This window comes from Gossypium hirsutum, chromosome A05 (assembly GCF_007990345.1).
Source record: "Gossypium hirsutum isolate 1008001.06 chromosome A05, Gossypium_hirsutum_v2.1, whole genome shotgun sequence".
NCBI lineage: Eukaryota > Viridiplantae > Streptophyta > Magnoliopsida > Malvales > Malvaceae > Gossypium > Gossypium hirsutum.
Genome location: NC_053428.1, coordinates 12,618,023 through 12,639,757, shown reverse-complemented (window position 1 = coordinate 12,639,757; position 21,735 = coordinate 12,618,023). Strand labels below are relative to the sequence as shown.

At 33.7% G+C, this 21,735-nt stretch overlaps 5 protein-coding genes across 7 annotated transcripts; 2 read left to right on the top strand and 3 right to left on the bottom strand.

Annotated features, from left to right (window-relative positions):
• Positions 1–567: 567 nt before the first annotated feature.
• LOC107918003 (protein NRT1/ PTR FAMILY 1.2) lies at positions 568–5,013 on the top strand. Its single transcript, XM_041113465.1, has 4 exons — positions 568–931; positions 1,218–1,435; positions 3,085–3,635; positions 3,734–5,013. Exons 1-4 carry the CDS (start codon positions 823–825, stop codon positions 4,596–4,598), a joined length of 1,743 nt encoding a protein of 580 aa, XP_040969399.1. The 5' UTR covers positions 568–822; the 3' UTR covers positions 4,599–5,013.
• An 811-nt stretch (positions 5,014–5,824) lies between these two features.
• Positions 5,825–7,106, top strand: LOC107917583 (peroxiredoxin-2B). The gene is made up of 3 exons (XM_016846907.2): positions 5,825–6,070; positions 6,352–6,431; positions 6,594–7,106. The coding sequence occupies exons 1-3, from the start codon at positions 5,916–5,918 to the stop codon at positions 6,845–6,847; spliced, it is 489 nt and encodes a 162-aa protein (XP_016702396.1). The 5' UTR covers positions 5,825–5,915; the 3' UTR covers positions 6,848–7,106.
• A 2,882-nt stretch (positions 7,107–9,988) lies between these two features.
• Positions 9,989–11,981, bottom strand: LOC107916606 (uncharacterized). 2 transcript variants are annotated; one of them, XM_016845905.2, is made up of 4 exons: positions 11,145–11,981; positions 10,695–10,877; positions 10,360–10,506; positions 9,989–10,274 (listed from the first exon to the last, which is right to left on the bottom strand). In XM_016845905.2, exons 2-4 carry the CDS (start codon positions 10,860–10,862, stop codon positions 10,107–10,109), a joined length of 483 nt encoding a protein of 160 aa, XP_016701394.1. In that variant the 5' UTR covers positions 10,863–10,877; positions 11,145–11,981; the 3' UTR covers positions 9,989–10,106. The 2 variants fall into 2 exon arrangements, with proteins under 2 accessions (XP_016701394.1, XP_016701393.1); XM_016845904.2 differs by having other exon boundaries at positions 10,695–10,979; positions 11,145–11,467.
• An 11-nt stretch (positions 11,982–11,992) lies between these two features.
• Positions 11,993–14,231, bottom strand: LOC107916608 (cytochrome c-type biogenesis CcmH-like mitochondrial protein). 2 transcript variants are annotated; one of them, XM_041113463.1, is made up of 4 exons: positions 13,871–14,231; positions 13,125–13,283; positions 12,394–12,525; positions 11,993–12,302 (listed from the first exon to the last, which is right to left on the bottom strand). In XM_041113463.1, exons 2-4 carry the CDS (start codon positions 13,266–13,268, stop codon positions 12,099–12,101), a joined length of 480 nt encoding a protein of 159 aa, XP_040969397.1. In that variant the 5' UTR covers positions 13,269–13,283; positions 13,871–14,231; the 3' UTR covers positions 11,993–12,098. The 2 variants fall into 2 exon arrangements, with proteins under 2 accessions (XP_040969397.1, XP_040969398.1); XM_041113464.1 differs by lacking the exon at positions 13,871–14,231 and adding an exon at positions 13,430–13,835.
• Positions 14,232–15,422: 1,191 nt separating this feature from the next.
• LOC107916955 (probable plastidic glucose transporter 3) lies at positions 15,423–20,905 on the bottom strand. Its single transcript, XM_041111863.1, has 14 exons — positions 20,894–20,905; positions 20,402–20,515; positions 19,836–19,948; positions 19,687–19,754; positions 19,477–19,609; positions 18,973–19,072; positions 18,764–18,876; positions 18,422–18,515; positions 17,590–17,749; positions 17,354–17,497; positions 17,205–17,278; positions 16,361–16,449; positions 15,903–16,017; positions 15,423–15,684 (listed from the first exon to the last, which is right to left on the bottom strand). Exons 1-14 carry the CDS (start codon positions 20,903–20,905, stop codon positions 15,502–15,504), a joined length of 1,512 nt encoding a protein of 503 aa, XP_040967797.1. The 3' UTR covers positions 15,423–15,501.
• Between the last annotated feature and the right edge of the window lie 830 nt (positions 20,906–21,735).

Here is a 21,735-nt window from a genome sequence, read left to right as displayed (position 1 = left end):
ACTTTATAAAGTACTGTTGCATTAATATCAGTTAAATTGCTTTGTATAATTTAATCCATCAAAATCTTTAACTGAAAACTATGTTAATTTAATATTAGATTTTTATTTTTATTTTTTTATTTTTATAAATTATAAGAGAAATATAAAGTATTAACAATAGCATGATTCGAATCCTGACATATTTGTGACATTAACACATTGACCATCAAACTAAGATACATTAGCATACAGTCAGCATGATATATTTAATACATCAATTATAAATTACTAAGTACAATTAAACATAGTTAATAATTTATATCTAAAAAATGCATATAAAAACATATAAAATACAACAATATGTTGAGCCGAATTATCAAATCTAACAGTGATACTGACATGTGATTGGAGCAAGTAGAGCAAAAGGACTAGTGGACCATCCTATTACAGTGTAACATGCTGCACCATATCCCGGGCATCATATTTTTGTACTTTATTTATAGCAAAAAATAAAAGATAGAAGAATTTCTTAAAAATAGATAAATAAATAAATAAAGAGAAAGCTAAAGATTGATGTAACCAGCAAGAAAAGGTGTTAAGATCATGGTATGTCTATTCCTCAATTATTTTACTATATACTTTTTTTTATATAATTTTATTTTTGGGTGAAAGTGCCCTTCTGATTTATTTATCAGATGTTACACGCAATCACCTCTTCCTTTTTTCTTGGTTTAAAAACCCACAACTTGGAGACCTTCAAAACTTGGAACTTCATTATTTCATCTTCTTCCTCCATCTCCGCTCTTTCCCTGTTTTACAAGCAGCAAAGCTACACTTCCAACTATGGAAGATACTAAAATGGAGGACTCTTCAAATCAAAGGGAAATGTCTCACGAAGAAATGCCTGAAACACACAGCAAGGGTGGCCTCATTACCATGCCTTTCATAATAGGTACAATGCATTCCACTCATAATTTCTTTTTGCATTGTGTTGCATAGGTGTTTGTACGAGGTTTTCACCATGTCTCTGGTGTATCATCTTTTAGCTTTTGCGTTTGTTTTCAACCTTTGTTTGTCGGGTGTTTACTAAAAGCGGTAAATCGTGGCATGTCTTTACTTTTTTCTGGTTCATGCAAAAAGCTTAGCATCCACATCAGATACTTCTACTCTAGTGTTAGAAGAGTTTTCATGGTGATTCTGGAACACTTAAATGATGGGTTTTCCCTGTTGAAATGCAGCGAATGAATCATTTGAGAAGGTGGCGAGCTATGGGCTGGTTCCCAACATGATACTGTACCTGATTAAAGATTATCACATGGGAGTTGCTAAAGGCACCAATATTCTCTTTTTCTGGCAAGCTGCTACCAATTTCACCCCTATATTGGGTGCTTTCGTCGCTGATTCATATCTGGGTCGATTCCTAACCATCGGCTTGGGCTCCATTTGCAGTCTCTTGGTAACATTTTATTTTCTCCCAAGTTTTATATATGATGTTTCATTGTTTCTTGAGATATAGTCGTATGATTTTCTTCTTAATGGTCATTGTTTCCATGTGTAGTCTAGTTGGAAGACTTAACTTGGAAGTGAAATAACCAATAATTTATAGATGTTGACAACAACTAAAACAAATATTAATTAATTAGGAGATAATGGCCAGCTTTAGCTTAAGGAAGAATGTCCCTTGGGATCATGTTTTATTTTATTCCATTTGCTAAGTTAGCGCCTGTCACAAAGGATTTGTCCCGGCAGCCCACGTGAATATAGGAAACAACTGACCTTTTTTTTTTGGGGCTCTGGAGGTACTGCTATCAGTTTATCATTATTGGGGATAAAGCCTGGTGCTAAATAAATGAGTGAGGACCGAGGAGACTACACCCCTCTCTCTCTCCACTTTTTCAGTTTCTTGTTCATATATATCAGGTCTAAATATCTGCCACTCCAGCTAAAAACTTTGGTGGCTGTGGTGGGTGGATTTTGTTGGCTATTGGTTCTAGACTAGACCAAATTAATGCCCCTTTTTTTGACCAAGTTCCCTTTTTTTTCAAACATTATGACTAAATAATTTGAACAAACACTATAATTTGTTCAAGTACTTTGTGTCTATGGGGAGTGAAATTGGGAGGAATTTAAGAAGTTTCATTGTAGAAAGTATTGATGATCAAAACTATCTTTATAATCTGCTAGAACTCATCATCACAGTCTAGCTCAATGTTTCCTTCACTTATTTTTTCAAAAAAGAAACTTGTGCATGATCCTGTTCAAGTCCATTATTTTTCCTTACTCCCGATGTGGACAGACTTTGCATTGTCCCCTTTCCTTTACTAAAACCATAACAACATAAATAGTCATATACACTAACAAAAATTTCTAATATAAAGGGACGCTTAAGTTGAGCATGATTTCTAAAGGCTGTCACCCTTAAGAGTGCATGTAGGCACAAAAATGGTGCGGGTCTTTATCAAAGCGTCTTGCTTAAGGACTTGGGAGTGTAATTAGCTAGGCGCTTTAGTTGATCTGTATTACGCCTTGGAACATTGGTGCAAGGTTTGACAAAAATGCTCCCAAGTTTCTACTGGTAAACCCCGATACCAGCTCTGACAACACTTTTACCAAAGCGAAAAGTAATAGAGACATTTGATGGTTATCGGCACTGGACCAGTTTTACTTTTTCATCATCTTACTCTATTATTAGTTTACAGAAAAAAAATCTGGTCCAGCCTGCTCACCTGGTGCAATCCTATTAGAGAGTTGGGGGGTGAGCAACTTGGCTTCTGAACCATATGATTAGGTTCTCTATTGGGGCCAAAATGAAATAGTGCTAGTTTGCACTTAAAAGTTCTTTTAGAAACAATTTTGTTAAAGGAGTTGTGGTCCGTTAATTAAAGCTTCCTAATTCTTAAATTCAAAAGAACAATATTTTTCCATTTTGTATTGTCTTTAATTCGTTTTGGTTAAATATATCGTGATCTCAATCTTTTTGATAGATTTCCTAGAGTTAGTTATGTTCAAGCATATTATTCCACATCTCCAATACACTATCATGAATTCCCTCCAATGCTTTATTATGCATTTTCATGAGAATAATCCTGACCTCGAATTTTTTAGGGGATGATACTTTTATGGTTAACAGCCATGGTTCCACAGTCAAAGCCTCCACCCTGCGACCTAATGACACAGACCTGCAGTTCTCCAACATCGGCGCAGATGACTCTATTATTCTTCTCATTTGTTCTCATTTCCCTTGGAGCTGGTGGTGTAAGACCATGCTCCTTGGCATTTGGGGCTGACCAATTGGACCGAAGAGATAATCCGAAAAATGTCAGGGTCTTGGAGAGCTTCTTTGGCTGGTATTATGCATCTGCAGCTATATCTGTTTTAATTGCATTGACTGGTATTGTTTATATTCAAGATCACTTTGGATATAGAGTAGGCTTTGGAGTTCCAGCAATCTTAATGTTGCTCTCCGCTCTTGTGTTTTTCCTTGCTTCTCCCTTCTATCTTAAGCAGCAGGCAAGCAAGAGCTTGCTTACTGGCTTTGTTCAAGTAATCATCGTTGCTTATAAAAACCGAAATCTGACATTTCCACTTCCAAACTCAACTGCAAGTTACCATCATAAAAGGGATTCTAACGTTGTTGCACCAACGGACAAATTAAGGTACGAACAATAATTGCAGTATCCTTCACCATTTAAACGTCGTTCTTGATTTTTTTGACTGACATGTTTTATTCACCATGTTGCTGCCCTGCTCTTAGATTTTTAAACAAAGCTTGCATCATCAAAAACCCCGAACAAGACATTGCTCTGGATGGCTCAGCCGCAAATCCATGGAGTCTTTGCACGGTAGAGCAAGTGGAAGAGCTAAAAGCGCTGATTAAGGTCTTACCATTGTGGTCTACTGGGATCATAATGTCCATAAATTTAAGCCAAAACTCATTTCCTGTGCTTCAAGCTAGCTCTATGGACAGAGACCTTACAAAAAAGTTTCAGATTCCAGCAGGCTCTTATGGGATGTTCAACATCATCTCCCTTGCACTATGGGTTATTTTCTATGATCGTGCGATCCTCCCCATGGCATCAAAGATCAAGGGTAAACCAGTACGCATTGGTGTCAAACTAAGGATGGGAATTGGACTCTTTCTTACCTGCATTGCTATGGTAGTTTCAGCCATTGTCGAGAATGCACGACGAAAGGAAGCAATTCGATCCGGGTTTCAAAACAACCCTACTGCAGTTGTGAAAATGTCTGCTATGTGGCTTGTGCCACAGTTTTGCCTGAATGGTTTTGCTGAGGCCTTCACTGCAATAGGGCAGACAGAGTTCTTCTATTCCGAGTTACCCAAGAGTATGTCAAGCATTGCCGCTGCCCTCTTCGGACTCGGATTGGCTGTGGCAAATGTGCTAGCTAGTGTTGTTGTGAGCATCATCGACGATATTACTTCAAAAGGCGGTAAAGAGAGTTGGGTTTCGAGCAACATAAACAAAGGTCGCATCGACAACTACTATTGGGTTCTTGCCATATTGAGTTTCATCAATCTGTTCTATTACTTCCTCTGTGCCTGGGCTTATGGACCGACGGGTCGACAAGCAACAAAAGTTAAATTGATGGCAGGAAGATGATTTGTCTAATATAGGAACCAAGGTTAAAACCTGAAGTGAAATGGGTTGAAGATTGTAGAAGATTACACTGATCGGAAAAAGCCCTTATATTTGTTAGCTTGATGAGTGCTTTGGAATGACTGTTGCAGTTCAAAATTTGTCTACATATAAAATATAGTCTGGTGTTTAGTGAGTAGGAAATATAGTTTTTGAAACCATATAACATCTTTTATGCATATCATTTGTGTGAATTTCTTCTCCAAAATCTGTGTCATATATATCATTCTTTACCCTCTTTTTACATTGTATTTTTATCACACTGCTTTAATATTGCAGTAACTAGTGGGTTGATCTGAGTCTGAAGTTTACCTTCTAATAGTGGTTTCAGCTGCTAGATGCCTACATTTATTAAAACTACATTTGCCTTTCTTGTTTATTTGTCTATATATCAATGTATGTATGCTTCGTAAACATCACTCTAGGAAAGCATTTTGTATATATGTTGTTGACTTTCGTGACAGCTTAAGTTGATAGGAAATAGTACAATTATTTACATTAAAGTTTGATCACAATTTATTGGGTTTTTTTCTTGGAGTATTTGTTGTATTATAATTTCTTCTTTGCTCTGCAACATTCAAATACAGTCGTCAATAATGGTCCCTTCGAATCATTTGAAAATGGGAGGTACATGTTGCAATAAACAAATCCAAATATTTAGTAGTACGAAACTTATTGATAGGTGGTGTCTGTTTTTTGTTCGCAAAACCAGAAGAGTCCTTGAAGACCTCAATTATTGACACTACCAAGATTGTTTGCTACTGCCATGACATCATTGATGATGGACCATTTACTTAGCAAGAACCCCATTGTCTATAGAATAAATGGACTACATTCTGGTACCATATGTTCATTTTATTTCTTTTTTGCATCTTCCATTTTTTATATTACAAAAACATCCGAAGACTTACAAAATAGAATGAAATTATAAAGCATAAACAGTATGATGAAATTGAAGATCTCAACATGCGCATAATTAACTTTTGCCAACTATACTGAAATCTATGTTCTCACTTTAATCAAAACAATAAGAAAATGGATCATAAGAGTTAAAAGTGAGAAATTAGTACCCCACCATCCCAACCGTAAGCAAAAGTCCACGCTTCATTGTCCTTATACTAAGTTGGTACCACCACCATTGATTCTGTCCTTCCAACAAACATCCCTCCTCTACATATATATATGGATACTGATAATACGCAAACATGCAAAACTTAACCCTCTTCTCTCACCCCACCAACGAATCCATAACGAAAAAAAAAAGAAAAACCACAAAAGTAAATGGCTTGTATTGCGGTCGGTGACACGATTCCCGATGGTACTCTCTCATATGCTGATGAGGCCCATCAGATTCTAAACGTGTCCGTATACTCCCTTGCTGCCGCTAAACAGGTCATTCTCTGTGGAGTTCCCGGTGCTTTTACCCCCACATGCAGGTAAAACGAGCTCCCAAATTATTCGCTTTTAAAACAAGGTCTATATTGGTATTGTCACCCACCTGTTTAAATAATGATCCTATCATTTATGTATATTTTATAATCGTTACTTTGGGATTTTAATTTTCTTAATGTTGTAGATATATATTATTAAGTTCACAATTACAACAAATATAAGGCCTTTCAAATATTATTTTCGCTGTTATTTGATTAGAAAACTTTACAGATGGGTCCTTAAATCGCATATATGTTGTCTAATTGTTTTCCAATTCCCGGAGCAGCTTGAAACATGTGCCAGGTTTCATTGAAAAGGCAGAGGAGCTCAAGTCAAAAGGCATTAGTGAGATTATAGTCATCAGTGGTAATAATCAACTTGCTAACTTTCCACTACTTGTTTAATTCATTTTAAAATTGAAACAGGCGTTAATTTAAAACAAATATTGATCATAAATTTTACGACCAAACAAATTAGACATTGATTATTACGGAAAACAGGCAACGAATTTTGGGGTTTCTGTTGCAGTTAATGACCCATATGTGATGAGGGCATGGGGCAAGTCATATCCCGAAAACAAGCACGTAAAGTTCTTGTCTGACAGCTCAGGTGCTTACGTAAAAACACTAGGGCTTGAGCTTGACGTGTCGGACAGAGGTTTTGGGATTCGATCACAAAGGTTTGCTTTGTTGCTTGATGATCTTAAGGTGAAAGTTGCTAACGTGGAATCGGATGGGCAGTTCAAAGTTTCCAGCGCTGAAGATATGCTTAAGGCTCTCTAACTCTTAAGGCTGATTGCTCGCTACTTTATCAACTCCACTACTGTCTTTTTGTTCTGCAATTCTACTGAATAAAGTGTGTTTTAGAATCTTCTTGTAATAAAGTTCAATTTTCAGTGTACATTCTTAAACAAACAACGGTTTCCTACTTTGTTGTTTCTTTTGTTTCGAAGGATGAAATTCCATTACATAAAGCAATTTCGCAGCTTGAGATAAGAAAAGGGATTGTTGCTTAAAAAGTCTGATTACATATAAATTGGGTTTAGTACGATTCTGACCTGACCTATCAGAATTTGTATCATCAGAAGTTATTCCATGGTTTTTTGTTTATAATTAGATCTGTTAGCAAGTTGAGTAATTTATTTGATCTCCAAGTTTGATCGAATTTGAGTAAATAATTTTTTTTTTTTAAATTTAGGTTTGTTTGACCTGATCAAAGTACATTATAAATATATATTTGAGTAGTTATTAAAGATAATCAAATCAACACAAAAGCACAAGCAAATGAAAAATTAAAATATAATCAAACAAACACATCTATAACAACCACATACAATGGTATTAGAGACTCAAATAAGACAATTGTACATAATAAAACTCAGATCTTAATACTCAAAGGACTCAAAGTCCTAAATTTTTCCGGCAATGTCAAAATCTCATTAACTTGTATGTGTGTTATTTTTGCATTATAATCTAAAGTGATATAGTTGATAAAAATTTTGACACATTTTAACACATTCATATATTTATTTCGTATTTGTATTTATATTCTTTTTATTATATTATATCTTAAATATATATTTTTTAATATGGTGTTGATGTAATATATAAAATTTAGTTCTATATCAAAAAATTAGAAAAGTGATAGCAAAATGCATTGATAAGTACTAAATACTGCCAGAACAGACGATATGTTACACAGATACATTTAAAAGAAGCATTCAAAGGGAGGTTAATGTTTTCAACATATTATAGGACCCCAGGATGAAATACCAAAAACAATATGGTTTTTGGCTTATATACATGCATAATACGTGTATATATAAAAAGTAGACGGAGAGAGATCGATCGATTGTCCGGTTTTGCTTGCTTTAAAAATTGAATCTGCGAATCCACACACAAGTGTCCTGCTAAAGGAGACAATGCACCCTTTTGATGCAGATCAAGACTAATCCTGTTTTTAAACCGCAACAAAATTAAAGGAGACCTTGGCATTAAAGTTGTCAGAATTGAGTCTAATTAACAGATTAAATAGATTGAATAAAATGTTAATTGATCCGTCAATTTAACTGCTGTCATAATTGAAAAAAAAAAACTGTTGTTAACCAGTAAAAAAATTAGAAACCATAATCGAAAAATATTTGAATTAATAATTTTTTTATCTTATTTGTTTTCACTTTATTTTCAACTTATGATCAGAAAGTGACAGTGATTGGTCTAATAGTTTAACTCGTTCAATCCATTTAATAAAAATTAATCATTTAATCAATTTGATCATTAATCTATTTTTAAAAATATTGATTACTAGTAAAGTAAGACAAAGTTAAAAAGTTAAAAGGGGGGAATTTTCGTACGGGACTAACCTCGATTTCTTTTACTCTCTTTTGCGCTTCGGTTACAAGTAACACAACGCCAGCACAAATTTCCTCCTGTTACAGACTCCCAAGTCCCAACGATGGGCGGCCTTAAATTTTTATTTTTCTAAGATGAAGTTACAAATTCTTTTTTGAGCTAGAATTAAATTATAAAGTTTTAGTGTGACTAAAAATATAATTTTATAATTATAAAAATGTAATCTATAAAAATAATCACTTGTATTTGCCTCATGTTACATTTTAGTCACTTATGTTTGAAATGTTACGTTTTAGTCACTTATGTTACTATTTTGCTACAAAGTGATCGCTCTACTGTTAAGTTCCTTTATCTCTCTAACGGTAATCCTACGTGGCAGTCCAACTAGATTTTAGATACTAACTTAAATTTTTAAATGGGATGAAAATAGATTTTTAATTAAAAAAATTAATTAATTAAAATTTTTAAATCTAAACCTTAACTAAAAAAAACTGTTCATCTCTTCTTTTTAGTTTTTGTTCAGTCTCTCCTTTTTTTCAATGGTTTTTTTTCATTTGAGTGGAAAAACTATTATTAAAATCAAAATAGTTGACATCAAATTGACTGCTTCATAAAAATGAATTCAATGGAGGGTTCAGGTATATCTTCTTTGCATTCCTCTATCTCTTTTATTCAATACTGAAAAATAAAATATTAGATTTTTTATTGTTTAATGAAAATCGTAAATTAAAATTCTTGATATGAATATTAACAACTAAAAGAATTTCAGATCAGAAAAAAGAGATACCCACAAAGGAATTGTGAACAAACAAGCCGATTCAGATAAGAAAAAACGGATTGAGAAACCAATTATTCAAGAACGTGAAGAATTGGAAAATACAATGATTAGGAACAAAAACGATTACCATCTTCTTATTTGTCGACAACCACTTCATTTTAAGTCTTAGAACATAAATTTATTAGTGAAAAAGACATACCTGGACCTTCCATTGAATCCTTTTTTGTTTTTGCACGTGAATACAAAATTTTGATGATAATAGCTTTTTTAGTCAATTGAAAAAGAAAACTAAAATAAGGGGGAGATGAATGGCTTTTTAACTAAGATTTAGGGTTTAAAATTTTTAATTAATTAAATTTATTTAATTAAAAATCTATTCTCATCCCATTAGGAAATTCAAGTTGGCACTTAATAGAATTACCGTTAGGGAGATAACAGAACTTAACGGAAGAGTGAACACTTCGTAACAAAATAATAACATAAGTGACTAAAACGTAACATTTCAAACATAAGTAACTAAAATGTAACATGAGACAAACAAAAGTGACTATTTTTCTATTTTTGTAGTTTACCCTTATAAAAAAATATAAATTTATGACTATATGAATTTAAATTTTAAAAAGAAAAAATATTTTTTTAGAGGTCAACTAACAATTTTAACATCACATCAATTATATAATTTTTTATAAAGTCAAATAGAAATTTATCATTTTGGGATTAAAGTTTGTGCACTCCTTAGTGTCACATTTACTACTAAAATTTTTCACAACTTACACGAGTCAATTACAAAGCAATAAATATCAATATGTATGAATTTCATTGGTGTATCAAAATACAATCTTTTAACTTTTTTTAGTTATATATATTTCTAAATGAAGAAAAGAAGAAAACAAATTAAATAATACATAGTTGTTAAAGTTTGCTAGGATGGTTTATCCATGGTGCCCTAAATTCGTTAGAAGCAGTCCATTGTTTGGCAATTGCAATTAACTCTCCATTGTCTTTCTTCTTCACCTCCAATCTTATTGAGCTAAGCTTTCCTTTGTTCCCTACAACTTTTGCCACTATCTCTACTTCTTCCTGCAATTTATGTATATACATAGGTAAACCATCGAAAAGTTTATATATATATATAAATGGAATTTTAAAGTTTTTAGGAATATACTTGAATTTTAGCCGATGAATAATATGAAATGTTGTAATCCATTGTGACATTGCCTCGAATTATTGCAGTTTCGGTGCATATGGCGATTGATGCAACGATGTCAACTATCGTTGCAATTGCACCCACTTGCCAGTTTCCATGTGCATCCTATTATATTTGAAACAATTTTTAATCAATTATATATATGAGTTTGTTTTTAATGTATAAATAAGTAATGGAATGAAACCTAAGTTGTGAACTATCTAAAAAAAAAAAACTTGGGTTTAAATCATAGTTGTACAGATAAAAAAAATAGCAGTGAAATCTTATATTAGATGAAGAGTTAAGAATTTAACTGATGCAGAAGGCGGTATGATGAAAGTACAGCGCACAAATCCCTTACGGGCATGATCGATTATCAATCCTTTAGCAGTTATATTTTGTAGCTCCACATGAGGCGTCTCTTTGTTTAGATATTCCTGAATCCCTTTCCGGGAAATCCGCGGCAACTTTTCCCCCTCCATGGTTGGACCTTTAATCTTTCAAAATCATACCATCAACAAATGCTTAATCTACCCTTGTTTACATCATTACCAAATTCAAGCAACAGAAATGCACAAGCGAGCGAGATATTTAACGAGCTGTCAAATGACAATTCATTTAAAAAAATTAATACTAGTAGATTTAGCATATCACCACCAGAAAATTCGAACCGAAGAACAACGAAAAATCATTATCAGCTGCTTGATTTATCAAACATAAATTCCTTAAAATAGTTGAATTAAATGACCTTTCTTGAAGCTTACCTGAAACGATCTGATCTGATGTGATCTCAGCACTTGGAACAAAAGCGATAAACTGCAGCTTTCCAAAGATTCAAATAACAAAAGAAACAAACAATTTTTTTAATTTCCTTAGAAATCCAAGGTGAGAGTAACCGTTTTTGATCAGCTTTCATCTCTTGAGATATGGTTGACCACTATAGTTTGATTTTCGTTTTATAGCGAGATTAATTAATTATTGACCGTTAGATACGGTTGGACAATTAGGGATCGTTGGATCTTTTTTCAGTTTTTAAATTTTGTTTTAAGAAGGGAGTAAGAGCATTAGCGGAGGCCGCAAAAGGAGGAGGCAACTGGCAAGAGCGGGAGAGGGGCCGAAATTTTTAGTTAATTTTTGTTTTGGGTTAAATATAAAATTAGTACTCGAATTTGTCAATTTGTTTCAGATTAATACTTAAAGCTTTCTTTTGTTCTAAATTGATACCTATTTTTTTCCGGTCAACTAGTCTGGTACTTGAATAGGCAAAAATCTAATTTTGTGGTGCTGGAACTGACTGAACAAAGGTCTGTCACCAAACAAATGTAATTATTGGAGCCGCAATGGCCTGTGAAATCTAAGAACCAAATAATAGCGTTCGATAAACCAACCCAAAGAAGTTTCAAATTCGAAGATCCAAGAAACGGAGTTGTTAGAAGATCCAAGAAACAGAAGCAAAACCAGAGCAAGAACGAGGTAGGGTATCGTATACATGCATCGTAAAATTAACATAAAAAGTTATACAAGTCAGGCCTTTTTATTTTTTATTTTTACCAAAACAACTTCATATGAGAGACGTCAGGGTGAGATAATCGGAACAGATGCAAACATAATATAATTCCAATAATCAACTATATATGAGACTCTCGTCAATATATGAGATTATTCATCAATGAAAGAAACTTCAAGGTCCATCAAGGAAAAGATAGGAAAAAAACCCATCACCAACCTCGCCACCGACTCCACAAGGAGGAAGGTGTAACACCTTGTGGAGGAGGAGGTGTGAGCAAGTCTAGCATAGTTTCCTTCTCCTTTGGGGTCAGTGGAACACCTCTAACAAGGTTCAAAGCCATGATGTGCACGTTAGTCTTTTGTCTGTGTTTATTGTAAGCCCACATACCACCAGCAGCACCTGCAACAAGCAGCTGTCCCCAACATCCTTCTATTTTAGTTTAAATATGAAATGTGGGTACAGATTACAATACCACCAGAGAGGTCTTAAGATTTTAGACTAACCGGTGATAGCCACAAGGCTGCAGTCTGCAGATCAAACTTTGGGGCATAAAGTACCGTCTCACCGTAGTCCTCTTCAAGCTTTTTATAAATCTCTTTGTCACTCTTTCCAGCTCGAATCTCATCACGAATTAACTGCAATAACAAAATAAAAAGTTGGAAGTTGCTATAAGATAAGCACAAAAGTATAGACAAACAAAAATGAAAGCTAGCACATGTTTCATTTTGCAACCCAAAAGACAGTTCATAGTTTTAATTACTAAACAGCGGGTAGATGAAACAATACTAGAGTTCCATGGAATGCAGAGAGTCCGGAGTTTTAGAAATATTAGAACATGAACAAGCTAAACAACACACAGAACAAGAAACGATCCAATTGCAGATCTACAGATTAGAAGAAAATAAAATATGATAAGACAACAAAGGCGTAAAAGCAAGCCATTAACCGACAAACTACTAGTTCAATGAAGTAACCATTTCACCATGATGACAAAAACTTGATCAACGAGTTCCACCACCCTCAAAAAAGTCCAAAGTGTGCAATAATATTAGAAGTTAGGAATTTGAGAACATTTAAGTGATAAAGTCTACCAAGAAACTATTTTTATTTTATTTAATGAGATAATAGCACTGAAAAAATTTATTAACAAGCATCGATTTCTTCTGGATGCAAATGCAGAAGGAAATAACTTGGCTTTTTACATAACCATTAGGAAAAGAACAGAAGAGTGTACCTTTCTGAGGAGAATTGCGATATCTGCTTGTGAATCTTCAATAGACTGACTCCCACATTCTGTACATCGCACGTTGTGGCTGATATTTCTTGCCCTGGTTTCCACGACTTGCGCCTTCTTCACTTCATCATCTTTGATTTCCATTCTTATTATAAATCACTGCATCTCAAACAAACTATCAAAATCACCCACAAGATAAAAAACATCACAAACGTTAGAATTTGAAAGGCTTTCTTTTTCAACAGTGAAGCATTTTATCGAACACTTCGCTCGACGAAAAGATGAAAGAATTTGAAAGGCCTTTCCTTTTCATCAGTGAAGCATTTTATCGAACACTTCGCTTGACGAAAAGTTGGAGGAAGAAGGAAACATTGTAGAACGACACCATTTTTCGTAAGCCATTTCTGATAATCAAATGATTTAATTTAAGCCCCAAGTTGAAAACCCAAGTACATGTGTATGTGTAAATTTACTTAAAAAATAGTGGCCTTAACATCAATAACCAGACCCTTTTTTTTCAACAAAAGCTAATAACTTTCTGCTTCTAAAAGTGAAAAAAAAAAAAGCATTTTCAGTTTCTTAGTGAGAACCCAGCACTTGGGTTTCATTTACTTGGACATTTTCATCAACTAAAATCCTCAAACATTTTTTCAGTTTTGTTTTCCAATTTTCTGGTTGTCGCAAGCGAGACAAGGAAAGCATGTGACATAGTAAGAAAAAGAACAAATGAAGACAAGAGAGAATACCTTGTCGGCTATACAGTTAGTGAGTGAGTGATTGGAGCTGGGGAATTACGATAAAAGGCTTAGCTTACCAAAGGGGTTCTGTTTCGAAGGAGGGGTTTAAGCTATAAAGCTAGTTGATACGGAAGCTGCTGCCGTCAGCATATTATAAACTGTGATGTTTATTTTGAATATTTTATGTGTTTAAATCAACTAATTCTTTAATTAATATTAAAATATTAATTATATTATAATTATTTGTTAAGGTGTTGTCATGGACTCTTTCGAAGAGGGTGTTTGACCTTTATACCGGGTGATTTCCGCGACCCACTAGTGCTCCAAGTTTGCAAAGTAGGTCTAAGGTGTCTGAGCCTGCCTCAAGGCTTTCGTGATTGGATTATCTTTGGTCTCCTACGTCACTAAATAGTCTCAAACGATTGCTTTGCCTCTGTGGATGACTAAAAACTTAGGACTGTTGTTAGTATTTGTTGTGTAAGAGAGTTAAAAACAAGGTGTCCAAGTTTTAGTCCTTTTTCTTTGATCTCTTTTGTTGGCTTTTTGTGATCTCTCATATTAGGTCAATTGTTGAAAATTTACTAACGAAATAGCTAAAATCGGCACTTGAGGTAGCCAACTTTCAAAGTCGGTGCCATCTTCAATGTATATATATTTTAGGCTCAAATTAAAAATGGAAAAATATCATAAATAGCCCCTATATTTTACCAATTTTTCATTTAACTGATTTTAATTATTTTCAGTTATAAACAAAATTTTTAAAAAAAGGGCAGTACCCAACTTTGAAGTCGGCACCTCCGGGTGCTCTCTTCTATAAATATTATGAATTGTCCCCATGTTTTATCAAATTTTCATGACAGTTACTTTCAAATTTTTTTTTTCAGTTTCAATACAATATTAATAGGTTTTAAGCCAAGAATTTGGTTGGAACTACAAGTAAATGTGGCATTTATTCTATTAAAATTGTCTCTTTTTTTAAAAAATTTATCTTGAAATTTTGATAAAATTATGAGGGACCATTTGTGATATTATTTCATTTTAGTCCAGCTGTTCTTACGTCAACTAAAAGAAAGGAATAATTTCACAAATGATCCCTCATAATTTTAACAAATTTTCAAGATAAATTTTTGAAAAGAAGAAATTAATAAAATCAATGATATATTTACTTGTAGTTCTCACCAAAGTATTGAGTTGAATTTTATTGATATTTTATTAAAACTGGAAAAAGTAATTGAAAGTAACTAAAATTAATTATCATGAAAGTTTGATTAAAGATAAGGACTATTTATGATATTTTTCTATGTTTAACTATTTCGTTAATTAATTTTCAACCTCATATATTTTAAATATTAAAAAAGCCACGCAATTGCCAACCTAGGCAATTAATTAATGAATTAACAAAACATAAAAGTACTCAAAACTCTTGTAAATTCATAAGTGATGAAATATAATCGATTCCTGCAAAGTATCATTATTTTCTTATGTCTTTATTATTATTATCATGATAACATACTATTGTTTTTGTACTAATAAATATTCAATTTATATTATAGAACAAATATAATAAAATAAAATAATTTATGCTAACTCATTATTAATACTATATGGAATATAAAATTTTCTACAAGAAACTGAAACCTCTATACTGGTGGAAGAAGTGCAATTTCAATATCTTGAAGTGATTTTCCTTTAGTTTCAAACACATTTTTCTTTACAAATATTACAGCCAGCAAACAGAAGGTGGCGAAAATTGTATTCAGGACTAACGGTCCAAGCAGCTCCAGTAATCGCAAAAACAACAGACCCACTAAGGAATTTATCATCTGTTACAAAGACCACTAAGTTAAGGAAAACAAGAGAAACAAATGAAAGAGAGATCAAAGAGTCAAGTGGCTGTTCACCATTCATCTTAGTAAGAAACGCATTTGAAATGGTTGTGCGATTATTTGCACATTTAAGAGTCAAAAGCAAAGAATAAAAATTATAAGATCCTGTCCAGCCACAGGATGTTAAAGGGGGAGAAAAGTTAAAAACTGGTTACCCAGTGGACAGCCATGCAAACTGACATCGCCTTACCCCTAGCCCGACTAGGAAACATTTCTGATAGGAGGAGACCAGGCACCGGTCCAGCACCCATAGCAAAGGTCAAGACAAACCTGCATCCTCACACCATCAAGTTTGTGTAAAGAAACTGCCACACCCTAAAATGATGTTGCTAAAGTTAAATGTTTCCTTTAAATAGCCTTCATAAAAGTCTGTAATAATGTCACCTTAGACGAGCTGTGGCTACCTACTGAATGAGAAAGATTTAAGTTAACTAGCTTAGATAGACATATCCCTCTCATTCGCTAAGATAGATTTTCTCAGGTGGTACCCATCATACCATAATGAATGAAAAGGGAATTTTAAAATATCCAAAAAGTGACACAAAGCCTCAAGAGTTTAATAAGCTTATCCCACTATAGAAACATTTTGATGTTCAAAGGATTAACAACTTACAACAGCATGCCTTCAACAGAGAGATAAATTACACTGCTGCCTGAGACTAAGGAACTAGCGGAAGTTGCCTGAATAGTCATAGCCACTGCCTGAAACACAAAAGCATAAAGCAAAAAATCAAATAAATTGTATTAAAACAGAATATGATGATCTTTCCAAGCAAGCACAGGCTTATCGCCAAATGTCTATTCTATTACAAAGACCACCGGGTTGCGAAGCTTATCCAGGAGATGTTTTTTATTTGCATTCGTGTCTTTCAGAAAGAGCCGCTAAATCAAATTTTCAGTTAGGTGAAGGAAGTATGACTGCTTTACCAATAGTTGAGACCCAATCGAGAAACATTTCGGCATATATTCCTACTAATGTGATTTCCATTACAAATGGACAAATATTCTTATCCGCCGATCTTTTCCATGCTGGAATAAGACCTGCTATTAATGTAGGGATTTCCATCTTTAGAGTAGGACCCTCGGCTCAAATAGCTATGAAACAAGTAGTTGATAAATCAAAATTGGAATTGGCCCAATTCGCCGAATTAAAAGCCTTTGTGCAATTTTCTTCTGATCTCGATAAAGATACTCAGAATCAAAAAGTATGTACCATAACATCATAAGATTTTGAAAATATGTACCATAATCATCTAAATTTGCCAAAAAAGGATACAAATTTTGTAGGTCCAATAAAGTCCAATATTGCTTATGATTTCTCTAACAGAATTCATCATTTAGATGCCAAATTATAAATGCCACAAACAGCTAGAAAATATAATAATATTAGGATTTGATATATATGCTGCTAGCATGCACCAAATATTAAACGACAAGCCAAATCTTTTCTTATTTACCATGCCTGAAAAACTTGCAATGAGGAGAGCCTTCCTTCCCAGTTTATCCATTGAAACCAATGCAAAAAGTGATCCTGAAGACGTATAAACAGCACAATTAAAGAAGCATTCCAAGATGCACAAGTTAGATACTTGGTGAAGTATTATACCTAACAAATTGGCAATTCCCACACATATGTTTGCAGACTCTGAGGGTACACCAGCACTTTTAAAGACAGTCGATGAGAAATAGAAAACAGCATTTATACCAGAGAGCTGTTGTAAAGCAAAAAGGGAAGATCCCATGAAAACAACTGCAATGGAGAAGTTCGTAAGTAACCATTTAGAAAGAAATGTACAGATACTCTGACTTAAAAATCAAACTGAGAATTATTAGCATGTTCACCTTTGCGATGACGGCCATAAAATAGCTCCGAGAGCTTGACTGTATCAGCCTCATCCCCTCTTTGTGACTTTGACAATTTAGCCATTGCACTCTTGACATATGGTCCTCCCAAAAGTTTCTCAAACTCAGCTTCAGCTTCAGCATCAGCACCTCTTCCTCTCTGAAGCAAGTTTATAAGCTTATATGAGTCTACTGAAGAAATAGTTAATTAAAGATGAAACAAAGAGAAAGGATATAACTGCTCATATCCTTCCTTTTTTTTTCTAGCTTAATAGATGTAGGGTGAAATTCATCCATGGTAAGAAGAGGTGATGTCAGGATATAGTAGCTTCCATAGCTCAGAAATGAACCTAGCTTTTCTGTTAGTATGTTTTACTCTCCCCTTGTCCATCACATTAAAATTTCAGCCTCACAGACTATATTTTATAAAAAAAAAAAGTCTGTTGTCCTATCTCAACACATAGAGCACCTGCATTATAGACACTTCTTAGATCTTAATTATCTACTTCACATGTAAACTCCTGCATTCTCGAATTTTGTTCAGTTGAATAAATTTTCACAAAGAAGCTTAACCGTACGATGGCCTTATCTTCAGATCGTTAAATCTAATTACAATTGAAACCTGGCTTATTATTTAAGTGATAGTGCTAATGCATGATATATTGATATATGTAAAGCTAACTTTTTGCAGTTCCAGAGAACATAACAATATAAAATGTGAACACAATATGAACTCGCTTTTTTTTATGACAAGATGAAAGTTAACGACGCTGAACATGTAATGGAAGAACCTAAAATTGTTGTCAGTGAACATGAAGGTAGAGAAAATTACCTTGAAAAGCCAATGGGGACTTTCTACAGAAAACTCCATAAAAAGAGTAAGTAGAGCAGCAGGAGCAACAGACGCCCAGAAACACATGCGCCACCTGCACACATCATCAAGTTATTAGTCTACGAGTCAGCAAAGTGCAATCCAAGTTCTTAAATGTTGTTCCAATGACCTTTTATTTTTGAAAAAGAGAATGTGGAACCAAGCACATCATCTTGTGGTGGCAAGTGGTGGTGCCATCCTAAATATTGCTTTGCTTCAAATAACTATAAACAACATAATAGAACATTCTTTTTGTTGATTACCATAATCATAGCTACTATTAATTCATTCATCATTTCTTACCAACCCTCAATTTGCTTAGCAGGGAACCCGATAAATAGAGCACCCATCAATCCTAAGCATGTTGCAAGTTGACTACAGCTTCCATATGTACCTCTTACATAAGCAGGAGAAACCTGAGCATGGAACACATTAATATGTGTAAAAAGGAAAAGAAGAGAAAAAGCTTGCAGTATAACAGAAAAATAGAACCTTAGTCATCTTTTAGATACCTCTGCCACGTAAAGAGCTGCGACAGGCGGGCCAATACCCATTCCAGTCCCAACAAATAACCTCCCTAGAAGCATGCCCCAAAGGTTTTTTGCCGTTGCACTGCAAGAATATGTATTTTTTAATGTATATAATTTAAGTATGTAAAGTGAAGACACAATTAGCAATTTAAAAGATTGCAAGAATGAAGCCAAAAACAACCCCCTAACTTATTCTCTATAATTTTATTTGCATTATGAGAACCAAAGGAAAAATGTAGGAGTGAGGCAATATCTTTCAACAAAATGATTCTGGAAATTAACAAGATGAATGCATCAGTTAAACTGAAATTTGGCCTAGTGAATATTCGTTTAACTAAAAAAAAAATTCAGAACAAACCCTCCAAGACATCATAAAATATAAAAGCATTTAAACATAATGGAAGATTTTAAAAAATAAAAGCATAATGAACGGCATATTTGAGATAAATTCGAAACAAAAATGCTAGAAATTAATGTTGCAATTACCTCATTGAAGATCCAATTATCAAAGGTAAAGCACACAGCTGGAATGCCCTACGATGCCCAACCCCATCTGCGATCAAACCACTGAACAGCGATCCAATAAAGGCACCCCCTAAACATGTACTTACAACCAGACCTTGATTTCAACAAAAGACAACATATAAGAGTGGTTTCTCAAATAAGACGAGAGCTACAAATTCATTGCTCCAGTACCTTCAGCCATGGTATCCCCATGAAAACCAAGGTCATGTGACATACTCTCTAGTGTTTCATTAACTACTCTGCATTAAAAATAGCGAGCATTTAAGAATTCATTGTCTACAGAATTTCTAGATATACCAAAAAAAGAATTGTGAACATACCCAAGATGATAACCAAATAAGAAGGAAGATAAGGCTGCCAGGAGTATATACGGGAATGATCGTTTCCAAGACGGGTTTCCAATATCTTTCCCCACTCCACTCAGCAATCGTACTTAAAAACTGACATAAAGAACCAGAAAACTATCAGTACCTAATAAAGACAACTTTAATTCAGAAAATACAAAATCATATAAATTAAGCAAACAAAGAAAAAGGGAATTCAAGTCAATCCAAATAGATCAAAATGCATGAAGATAGCTGAGGTACTAAAAACCCAACATAAAGAAGCAAAACCAAAGCTTTGAACTTCATGCAACTTGCAATGATTTTTAAAAAGGTAATATAAATTGCTTCCTGATTAGTTTACTAACCTTTTTTTATTAACTTAATAGCTTACTACTTGCAGCCCAAGAATTAAATTAATAGTAAAAACCTTTGCTTAATAAATTCATGATATAAACAAATTTAATACAAAACAACATTTCTTAATACCAATTAAGGTAAAAATAGAAAAAAGATGAACCCCCTGAACCTTGTTCTTTGTCATAGTTATAGGTATTGATTACGTGGTCTCTGGTACCACGCTTGTACATGGAATAAGAATCGACATGTCGTCCCCGCATTTCGACGCTATTATAAACACTCTCCCCAGAACGGAACGCAAAACTCTCAGATGTTAACTGCAAACCAAATTGAAAGAGCAATTATAAATTAATCCATCCCAGCTTATAAGTAAATCATGTGCAATGACAATTGAGAGGTAAAAGAAAAGGAAAATAAAATTGCATAGAATCAGAAACTAAAAATATTGCTTAAATCCAGATCTAGGTACAGTTGTCTTTTCTTAATAAAAAAAACAGATTTTATCAGAAACTTAATATTTGGCCTGAAACAACCGAAACGAAGCTAATGGAAACGTTGTCATTCTTGCAGGATCAAGCAATAGAGAAAGGACAGAAAAAGAAAACAAGATGATAAATGATAGAGAAAAAAAGGAGAGGAGGATTTAGCTCAAAAATGGAAGCGTTCGCTACAAGATCGAAATTTAAAGAACTCACCATTTCTAACATTAAAAGGGAATTCAAGAAGAAACGTAGAAAGGAAACATTTGAATGTTCTAATAACTACAGAATTTAAAGATAGAGAAACGTCGGTGCATATATATAAATGATACGTCGATTAAAGAAGAAATATTAACACCTGTGAAACAGAAATGAGAACATTCGCTATCAGCTTTGAATTTTGAAATGCTACGGCAATGGCTTTTTTTTTTCCTTTTATGATTGCTTGAATTTAAAAAGAAAATGATTGAGAACTTAAAAATGAGGTAAAGGAGAGACACCAAAAATGGAAAACAGACATTAACTAAAATGTGCCGGGATGGAAGGCGACTGGATTTTTGGGGGTTTAAGTTTGAAGAAAGAGACCAACACCAGTGCATAAGGAGGGAGTGAAGTGAGGAGGGAGTGAAGATCTGTTTGCTTTTGGTGCCAGATGTTCTCCTTTTTAACCGCTTTACATGTTTGACACGTGGAAAACTACTTTTTCATTTATTTCTTTTTACAATTTAATTTTAGAACTGAACCAGGAAATTTGAATTTTTTTTTCTTTTATAATAGAAAATCAAAATAGTTGGTGCGTCTAAATTAATTCAGCATGTAGTTATGTATATCGGTAATTTTGAACATTATAATGATATGCTTACTCTACGGAAAAAATTAAGAAATAATTTAAAATATGGAAATATGATGTAATAGCATACTATTGATGAATTGTGCAATAAAGAGGAGAATAAAGAGTGAAAGATGATATTTAGCAGGTGGATTCACTTAAAAAAGATGAAGAGTTAGGGAGGAATTAGGAAATAGTGTAGTTATTAGAAGAGAGGATAATTGTTCAA

What these genes read in the sequence shown, in the direction of transcription:
- LOC107918003 (XM_041113465.1), top strand. Translation starts at nt 823, where the DNA reads ATGGAAGATACTAAAATGGAGGACTCTTCAAATCAAAGGGAAATGTCT. An exon ending in GCTCCATTTGCAGTCTCTTG is followed by an intron (nt 1,436 to 3,084) that starts GTAACATTTTAT and finishes CGAATTTTTTAG; the next exon opens with GGGATGATACTTTTATGGTT. An exon ending in GCACCAACGGACAAATTAAG is followed by an intron (nt 3,636 to 3,733) that starts GTACGAACAATA and finishes CCCTGCTCTTAG; the next exon opens with ATTTTTAAACAAAGCTTGCA.
- LOC107917583 (XM_016846907.2), top strand. Translation starts at nt 5,916, where the DNA reads ATGGCTTGTATTGCGGTCGGTGACACGATTCCCGATGGTACTCTCTCA. An exon ending in GCTTTTACCCCCACATGCAG is followed by an intron (nt 6,071 to 6,351) that starts GTAAAACGAGCT and finishes TTCCCGGAGCAG; the next exon opens with CTTGAAACATGTGCCAGGTT. An exon ending in TGAGATTATAGTCATCAGTG is followed by an intron (nt 6,432 to 6,593) that starts GTAATAATCAAC and finishes TTTCTGTTGCAG; the next exon opens with TTAATGACCCATATGTGATG.
- LOC107916606 (XM_016845905.2), bottom strand. Translation starts at nt 10,862, where the DNA reads ATGGAGGGGGAAAAGTTGCCGCGGATTTCCCGGAAAGGGATTCAGGAA. An exon ending in TCATACCGCCTTCTGCATCA is followed by an intron (nt 10,507 to 10,694) that starts GTTAAATTCTTA and finishes CAAATATAATAG; the next exon opens with GATGCACATGGAAACTGGCA. An exon ending in ATTCATCGGCTAAAATTCAA is followed by an intron (nt 10,275 to 10,359) that starts GTATATTCCTAA and finishes CATAAATTGCAG; the next exon opens with GAAGAAGTAGAGATAGTGGC.
- LOC107916608 (XM_041113463.1), bottom strand. Translation starts at nt 13,268, where the DNA reads ATGGAAATCAAAGATGATGAAGTGAAGAAGGCGCAAGTCGTGGAAACC. An exon ending in TCGCAATTCTCCTCAGAAAG is followed by an intron (nt 12,526 to 13,124) that starts GTACACTCTTCT and finishes TTGTTATTGCAG; the next exon opens with TTAATTCGTGATGAGATTCG. An exon ending in CAGCCTTGTGGCTATCACCG is followed by an intron (nt 12,303 to 12,393) that starts GTTAGTCTAAAA and finishes TGTTGGGGACAG; the next exon opens with CTGCTTGTTGCAGGTGCTGC.
- LOC107916955 (XM_041111863.1), bottom strand. An exon ending in TTATTTGGTTATCATCTTGG is followed by an intron (nt 19,755 to 19,835) that starts GTATGTTCACAA and finishes TTTTTAATGCAG; the next exon opens with AGTAGTTAATGAAACACTAG. An exon ending in TTTGCATGGCTGTCCACTGG is followed by an intron (nt 15,685 to 15,902) that starts GTAACCAGTTTT and finishes TCTTTGTAACAG; the next exon opens with ATGATAAATTCCTTAGTGGG.